The sequence below is a fragment of the Rhododendron vialii genome, chromosome 9a (genome assembly GCF_030253575.1).
Source record: "Rhododendron vialii isolate Sample 1 chromosome 9a, ASM3025357v1".
Lineage (NCBI taxonomy): Eukaryota > Viridiplantae > Streptophyta > Magnoliopsida > Ericales > Ericaceae > Rhododendron > Rhododendron vialii.
Window position 1 is genome coordinate 1,767,282 of NC_080565.1, and position 9,143 is coordinate 1,776,424.

The 9,143-nt window shown below is 37.6% G+C and overlaps 1 protein-coding gene and 1 long non-coding RNA gene across 2 annotated transcripts; one reads left to right on the top strand and one right to left on the bottom strand.

The window, feature by feature from the left end:
- Window positions 1–442: 442 nt before the first annotated feature.
- LOC131300705 (uncharacterized) lies at window positions 443–7,376 on the top strand. The gene is made up of 4 exons (XM_058326665.1): window positions 443–743; window positions 3,838–3,896; window positions 5,035–5,216; window positions 7,065–7,376. Exons 1-4 carry the CDS (start codon window positions 587–589, stop codon window positions 7,138–7,140), a joined length of 474 nt encoding a protein of 157 aa, XP_058182648.1. The 5' UTR covers window positions 443–586; the 3' UTR covers window positions 7,141–7,376.
- Window positions 7,377–7,775: 399 nt separating this feature from the next.
- Window positions 7,776–8,819, bottom strand: LOC131300706 (uncharacterized). Its single transcript, XR_009191031.1, has 2 exons — window positions 8,666–8,819; window positions 7,776–8,153 (listed from the first exon to the last, which is right to left on the bottom strand). It is a non-coding gene; the product is annotated as an uncharacterized LOC131300706 (long non-coding RNA).
- Between the last annotated feature and the right edge of the window lie 324 nt (window positions 8,820–9,143).

Sequence of the window (9,143 nt, forward strand, 5' to 3'; positions counted from 1 at the left end):
ACTGGCTAGAACTGATGTACATTATAAAAAATAATTACCTCCACTCTTCACTGGCTAGAAGGATAGCCAGAATTAAACAAAAATTTATCATTTGTTAAAATTAACTAATATACTGTACATAGAACCAAGGACTACAAATGAGCCGAGCCGAGCTTTGTCGAGCTCGAACTCGGATCGTTTACTAAATGAGTCAAAAATTTGAACTTGGATTGAGCCTAAACGAACTGAGTTTAGTCATTTACTAAACAAGTCTTTTTAATCGAGCTGAGGCTCCCTTAAAGAGCAGAGCTTTATTCGAACGAGTTGAGCTTCACTCTGCTCAAACTTGAGCTCAAACTCAACTCTTTCAATACCAAGCCAAATATTAACGAGCCGAGCCAAGCCGAACTAGCCAAGTGCTTGGTTTATTTGCAGCCCTAGACTAGTTTTAACATCCTGTACCCATACTTTCCACAAAGTGAAATTTTTACCCCCAAAAGATTTGCAAACTACATTCTGCACCACAATTTCTGTTAGATTCGTTTCTCTCCTCGTCTCATTCTCGCGTTTTAGAGAGAGAGAGAGAGAGAGGGAGAGGGAGAGAGAGATGGGATCGCTATTGGTGTATGCGATAGTACTGCTTGCGATACCTTTGGGCTCAAGAGCAGAACAATTGAGCTCCAAAGAGTGCGAAAGCTTAGGCTTCACGGGTCTTGCCCTGTGCTCGGATTGCAACACCTTCGCCGAGTATGTCAAAAATCAAGGTATTATTATTAGCCTAATAATAATGCAGTCTGAATCAGTTTTTTTTTTAATATTTTGCAAGAAAATTTCAACGAGGGTTTGGGTTTTGGGTGGTGTTTTGTTAATCAGTTTATTTATTTATTTATTTAAAGAATTGCAAGAAAATTTCAGTGAGGATTTGGGTTTTGGGTGGTGTTCCGTGTGATTTGATTGAGTTTGACGCGGTGAATTTGATAGAAATAGGGAATAATTAGAAATGGGTTAGACCCAAAGTCGTGAGATTGTAGCTATGAGTATGTCAAAAACCCCAATCGTGTATTATGGATTAGTTTTTTTTTTTTTGCTTTTTTCGCAAGTGAATTGAGGGGGAGGTTTGGGGTTTTGTTGATTGATCGAGTTTGATGCGATGATTTTTTATAGAAGTAGGGATTAATATGAAACGGGTTTGGCTTAAGATAGGGTGAATTTAGCTATGAATGGTAACACGTTTTGTTTGTCGAAAAGGTGACAAAAATCCAGATATTATTATCCTAATCATGTAGTCTGGATTAGTTTCTTTTTTTTTTGGTGAGTAAATTGAAGTGGAAGTTTGGGTTTTGGGTCGTGTTTGCTTATTTGACCGAGTTTGATGTGGTGATTTTGATGGAAATAGGGAATACTTTGGATTGGGTTAGGCCTAAAATAAGTGTGATTGAGGCTATGAATACCAATACCGTAGATACGTTTTGTTTGTCAAAAATGTGTCAAAAATTATGGTAATTGGTATAGCCTTGATTGTATAATACAGTGAGTGGTTGATTTTTGGGTGGGTTTGTTGATTTGAGTTTAATGAGGGTAATTTGACAGAAACAAGGGATAATTTCAGATTGGTAATACAGAATCACAGATAACAGTGTGAAATTAGGTATGGCTTCTTATATTCTGGGATAAATTTTGAAAAGTAGTTTAATTTTAACTATAACTGTCTATGCCTTTTGGTTAGGGAGAATATGCTGAAAAAGAAAGAGATTTAGCAGTTTTTTCCAGTTTATTACGGTGAGTGGTGGATTTTTGGGGGTGTGTGTGGATTTGATTGGGTTTGATGAGGGTAATTTGACAGAAATAAGGCATAATTTAAGATGGGGTTGATAGATAATAGTGTGGCATTACGTATGGCTTCTTATATTCTGGTATAATTTGATTATTGGTTAGAGGCAAAATAGGTGAATTCTACTATTGGCTGTTTCTACTGTTAGGGTTTGGGAGAACATGTTGAAAAATAAGAGATTTGACTATTTAAGGTAAAAGGTTTCACTGTTTTTGCATTGTGGCCACGCTTATGCTTGGCTCATTTTGCCTGACTCTCTGTTTCTGAATGAAATGCTCTTGTTTTGGATCAAAGATCCATAAAGAGATTTGTTGAGGGAAGAGCAAGGACAAGGGAAACACACTTTAAGTTTGTGAAAGGAAATCCTTTACACTTTTATTTCCCTTCACCCTCCTAAAATGCTTTGTAATTTTTGACGACCGAAAATTCTGACAGCTAGATATTGCAACTGAAAGCATCATGTTTTGGCTTTAATCTTCTTTGCACATCCTTGATTTTTTTATTGGGATATATGTAAAACTATACTAGTTAAATATTTGCATGCTGCTTGTTTCATTCACTTAGCTTACTAGCCTAGCTCTTTCATTCTTGCCCACTTAAGAACTACGTGAAGCTGATGTTGGTTTGTATTTACTATTCTCTAGTTGAGCCAAACTTTGTGGTTTCTGTTTTCAGTTTCGATAGATCTTTCTCTGTTTCCTCAATCTCTCAATCACACAACAAACATCTTATCTTGGCTTATAGAAAGGTAATTAGTCGGAAGTTAGCTAACTCAAGTCATCCCTTGGATCCTTCTGAAAATCTGGGGACAACATATGCTAATCGAAGGGATTACGTTGAAGATTTTATAGAGATGCAGGGAAAGATCATGTGTAGGGAGTCTAGAGACCCATTGTAGGATGACCCATTCTAGGATGGGGAAGAACTACCCCAAGTGTTGCTTCTATGAACCTTGTTAAGATATTGGTCCACATCAGTTAAATAATAACTCCAAAACTGATGCATGGATGTTTTTGAGTTAGATGCTCTAACCATCAAAATGTGGTATTTAGAGGCTTTTGGCCAACAATGTTTTTTTTTGTGTGTGTTAATTGATCCCTCTTTATTTGTGCCAAATGCATCTTGTTTCCCTCCATAATGTATCATCTATTTATGTCTGAATTTCCGTCCCAATTGCAGGAGAGTGTTGAAGACCTTGTCCCACATCTGTTAAATAATACCTCAAAAATTAGCACATGACCCTAGACAGTCTCCACTCACCAAGTGGTATTGAATTGGATCTTAAACAAACTAATTACTGAATTAACTAAGATGTATTGGGAAAAGAGAAGGGTAGTTGGGAGACTTTATTTGAGCAAGTCTTCATGTTCGATAGCTGATTTGGTGGTGGTGTCTCAAATTTGCCGATATTTGGTTGCTTGTTTTCAGCTCTTGAGTCAGTTCATCAGAGTGTTCTGATTATTTGCATTCCACTCATTAATGATGACAACTTTTAGGTTTCCATCCAACACCAAATTGGCACCGTAAACTATGATGATATGTTTCTGTATTAGGACTCAATTTTTTCTGGTTCACCAATAAGTTCTATGGAAATGTAGCTAAAGTATATTTTTTAAGCGACTGTTTTACCGTGGGAAGGGAAGTTTCATTTCCAATCAGTGCTTTGGTCCAGGCAATTAATGGTTTGGGAGGGACAAACTAAATAGGTTAAAAATTTATGAAGGCACTTGAAATTATGGCGGAAGTGATGATAGCTGTCTACAAAGAGAAAGGTGTCAGTACGAGATTTTTTTGGAGGCACGGACACCTACCGAACTCTTGGCCCTATTCCAGCTCCACCATTTGATGACATCATGTTAGATTTTGTTTGAGGGTTTGAGTTTATAGAACACAACAGGAATGTGCTTATTGTGCTAGAATTTGACTTTAAACAAAAAGATACCCTATAGTGTATGTAATAATCCACATAATCTTTGTACTTTTCATGATTGTATTAATTGAATTATACTCCATTTGATTGGTTGCAGAGTTGGTATCTGATTGTTTGAAGTGTTGCTCAGAGGATTCTGATGATTCCATGAGCAAGGTATGGGTAGTTGTGGATTGGATCTGTGCTGATCCGTTGAAGCCGACATATTTCCTTTAAATTCATTTCCTTATGTTGGTTGTTGAAACTGAGACGTCTCTGAATAGCATTTCATATTGTTTTCTTTGCACTGATAGTCTGTGTCCTCTTTCTTTTTTTTGGGAAGCAAAGTTTACTGTGGGCATGGAAGCATACATTTGGATACAGCTAAAATATAACTCTACTTAGTTTCAAGATATTGTAGTTGTGGAGATGCTCTGAGCTACACAAGAGCCAATTAATTTGATACTCCAGTACAAGGTTTCATGACTGAAGATTCTTGTGCTCCCTTTCCCTCTGAGTGATGAGTTGTGGCAGCCCGAGCAAGTAAATAAATGTAATTGTCAAAGGTCTCCTTTCTGCAATGTTGAATCACCCAGTTCGACTGAAAATTCGAATGATGAGACCATTCCATAATCTGATATTTCCTAACACATGAGACCAAATAACACTCCAAATTGCACTAATAAATAGAAGGAGAAATACTCATGATATTCTTGCAGCTAATGACACAGTGCCCAAATCGGGTCCATCCCCATCCCCAAGCCCAATTCAATCAATCTATCCTTAGTAGCTAGCCTCTGCCAAAAGCAGAAACAAAAGCCCATCTTGGAGCGTTATGTGTGAACTGTGAACCAAACAACCAAAGACCAAGAGGCTTTATGCTTAGAAGCTCTCGTAGCAGCCCGGGCAGATTCAACTTAGTAAACACCATTTGATGCTGGAAGCCAGTTTATCAGTATTATTCACATTAGGCAGCAGGGTCATAGGAAAATGAACCATGATGTATTGCATAGGTACAGGTGACGGCGATTGGAGAGCCTACCTCTTAACAAGTTCTGCCGTAAATTCTTGAAATATCTGCACAAACACACATGCACATGCATGGACGTACAAGGATTTATTTGACTGACTTGAAGATGCTATCTGAGGCTTTAAGGACATCATTATTTTCTATGTGTGTAGAATGTGGCTTTGATCACTGGTTCAGTGGTCCATTTTATCTATATTTGTTTTCTTTTGTGTAAATTTTTCGATTACCTATGTCTTCTAATTTACAGCAATGGAGCTCTTGCATTTAACTGAAGTACATTTGCAGATTACCTATTCTGGTGCAGTTCTGGAGGTGTGCATGAGGAAACTAGTATTCTATCCAGAAATTGTTGGTTTCATTGAAGAAGAGAAGGAAAAGTTCCCTTCTGTAAAAGTTCAATATGCGTTCAATTCTCCTCCAAAGTTGATCATGTTAGATGATGATGGGCAACATAAAGAAACCATAAGGTCAGCTATACTTAATCATCTTTTTTTTTTTCTTTTTCTTTTTTTTCCGGGAAATGAGCTGTATGTAATTATCAAGTTGCTGGTTTTGTGATGCTTAGAAACATAGTTCCAATAGCTGGATATGTAATGGGGATCATGAAAACTTTCCACCAACAAAAACTTCGAGTTACTCGGGTAGCAAATCCGCATGGCCCGCTTGCCGATCCTTACATGTCATGTTTTGTGGTTGACCTATAGGTGGATCTGTATCCATTATTCGGTTCTGGTTTGTGTGAGATTACAAATTGTTTCCAGAACTTAAGCTGTTTGGAAATGGGTCCCCATTAAACTTGGCAGTTTGCGCCATAACATCTGGAATTCCAATTACCGTCTTTTTCCTGATAATTGAAAAACATTACTCATAATGTCTGTAACAACTGTTAAGTATAATAGAGCAATGCATCCATGCATACCATGCTGAAAAGAACAATAGTTTCGAGGATCAAATCTCGGAGCAGAGATGAGATTGGGTACATATAGTCTGCATTTCATGAAAGAGAGGCCCTAGAATGGCTTTCCTAAAGAGAACCATTGCATTGAGGCCTTAGGTGAGATTGTTTTGGAACTGAGGCTTTCTGTCATTTATATGTTATGATGCCTTTATAAATTATATTTTAGGCTTATCTTGCTTTTGAGTCCCAGTAGTTAAGGGTAGGTTTCAATTTGGTCCTTATATTTTGAATGTTTCCATTTCGTTCTCAAGGTTTTTCCTGTTTGTTTCAATCTCATTTTTTTCTAATTATAACGTTGTCCTTCAAGTTTATATAATTATATATTACAACCTCTAAAGTTTATAAGGTTGTATTTATTTCCCTTAGGTTTTTAAACACTTTAAAGTTTATTTTTATGGGTTATTGTGGGTTTCTCCTAACCAGTAAACATTTCTTTGAGTTCTAAACACTAGATAAGCCTATATTTTATGTTTTTCTTTTAGGTTTAATATCTCTCGTTTTTAAGATTCAAATTTACTGAGTTCTTATAAGAAGTTCCCTTCATGTAATGTTTGTCTCACAACATATTCGATCTTAAGTAGGATTTTGGGTCGCTAGAATATTGTACGACATTTGCGTTAACCAATTAAGAGGAAAAATCTCAAAAAATCTTCTCCTTTTCTAGTCATTCCATCTGGAAATCTCAAAATGACCACAATCCTAAGTTTTTTGTTTTGCAAAAACAATCCTAGAATTATAACATTGCACTTTGAGGTCAACCCAACAAGTAATGTGTCCACGAGTCTGGCCACTCAGCAGTGTACCTTGCCCCAGCCAGTAGGAGTTGGAGAAACTAAAGTACCATTGTGTGGACCAAAGTTAGGATACTTAGGAAAGCCGAAAGTGGTCATTGTTAGTTGTCCAAATGTAAGTGGCCTGATTTCTGAAGTTTTATTTATCGGGAACACCACATCAGCTTGACACACTACATTTGAATGCAATGTGGTGTTCTGAACCTGCTAGATATGGCTCAGCAAAAGGCCTTTTTATGGTGTTGACCACAAAAAATCAGAGCGGCCTGTGATTAGCATGTTGTGGTTTTGCTTTTGATTGATCTGATACAAGTTACTACAAATTAAGAGATCAGGCCTATCTTTTCGGGCTGAAGAAACCATAAATTTATGGGTTTTCGCATTGTGAGGACAATGAAGAGTATACATTAGGTCGTAAAATCGTGGGGACTTCGAATTTTTGGGCTTTGGACAGGGGCCTAATAGGCGTAACATGTCGCCGTTCTGGACAGCATGTGCATATCAGTTCCTATGTGCTAGAATCACTAAATATTTTTATTTTATCATCCTCATTTTTTCCTTTGCAGAGTCGACAACTGGAAACGTGAACACATACTGCAGTTCCTCAGAGAGAAGCTTAAGCCAACTTCAGCAGCAATCTGACAGATTGGTTAGGGATTTCTGGGTTACGGCTGAGCCTGTGTTAGAATTGTCTTGCTTAACTTGTACCGAACTTCCGAATTCAAATCTATAGATTACGACAGTACTTGTAATGGAAATTGGAATTTTAGAACTAGGTTCTTGATTCTGTTACATCATTTTAGACCAATCTGTTTTGAAGGATGATTTGTGCTTGTTTCACAGGTAGGAATGGAATTAGCAACGATCCATTTGGTGTATGGTGTCTACATGTTATAGATAGAGATTTGTTGTGGTACGTTTGGATGTTGGATCTGGCAGATCCACCCGAAGAACACAAATATTTAGGAGCTGATGTTGGGTGCAAAATATTTAGCTGGATTTTTGGGGAATGACAAGGTGAATTTTCGTGGGATAGAACCAGTGTTCTAAAACAAGAAATTAATCGGCAATTAATTACTAGCGGGGTCTATCCGATTAGATCCGACTAACGATTGATCACCGATTATGCACTGATTAATCGCCCATTAATCTTATTAATTGCTCGAAGGTGGCCGACCGTTCGATTAATGCCTAATGACTTTTAGAACATTGGATAGAACTTATGCTGATAGATATGAGTCCAAAGGAAGCAAAGTAGTAGGAGAGAGAGAGAGAAATGCTACATACAGACCTTATATATACCATTGTCTACAATAAAGGCCCAATAAATGAGAGCCATGCTCCATCAGTTATTACACATCATATCCATGGACCAAGATCACTTATCCAAGTTAATCCTGATGCTACATTATTATTTCACTTAGATTGAGGAAACACATTCAATATTTTTATTATTACAAACTTATTTATTCTAATAATACTAGTAGTTGTTTGGAACTAACACTCCGATATAACCAAATCCTGCGATAGAGAAAGCAAATGACTGGAGGAAGAGGCAGAGGTAGAGGAAGTAGTACTGGCTCTTTCCAAAGGCAACACCATAGCATCCACAGATGAAGAGATAGATCCCAACAATTAGCTCTAACAGATGGACTCTGCTCAATTACAACCAATACACCAAAATGTCAGATGAATGCAAACACTTTTTACAAATTTCAGAAAAATTGTTTCGTAAATTCACCCGCTAAAAGACAAAAAAAGAGAGGAGTGTGTGCATCAATTAATTAGGGGAGTGTAAAAATCAATTTCCTTCTCTTTTTCCTTCCCAAATCCGAAGTCCAAACAAACCCTGAGCATTATCAATTATAGGCATGCAAACAAGCTGAGCTTTGACATGTTCGAGCTAGCTCGGCTCATTTATTATCGAGGTGTTCGAGCTCAGTTCGTTTACTTCACGAGCCTCTGCAAACGAGCCGAACTTTTATAATCAAGCCCAGTTACAACTAATTCGAGCTCGGTTTGTTTTGACGAGAAAAAAATACTCGAACCGAGCCGAGCTCATAATGAGCCGAGCCTAGACCTGCTAGCTAGCAAACAGTTGTCAGCTCAGCTTGGTTCATTTGCAAGCCCACCTATTGAACGATGACAAGGTTAAATGGGAACATACCTCTTTCTGATCCTCATTCGAGATTCTTTGGATGCTTTGGAAGCCGTTTTCATTTTGAGAGCATCCCCCAATTTTTCAGTGACGACTCATTCGTTAACTCTCCCTGTCTCAAGCAGGCCTTCGAATGTTGCCTTGGTCCGATGCAAAGACATGGCAGTTTCAAAAACAAAAATGCTAGGGGTAAAACCAACTGTGCTGACAAACGACACACTGATCATCCACATACTTTTTTGTGGGGTCCTCTTTGGATCTCGTGAAAATTATCTGAACCGCACATTTTTCTTAAAACATTATTCTATGGAGTCTTGTAAAAAATCATCTCAAGCGGATATCGGTAGGGACATTTTCTAGATTCGTCGGGCAAACGATTCAGTTTCACCCTACCAATTTCGAAAAAGCCTCTATTGATATCCGCTTCAGATGATATTTTACAGGACTCCAAAAAATAATGTATGATTCCGATCATCAATGTGAGATA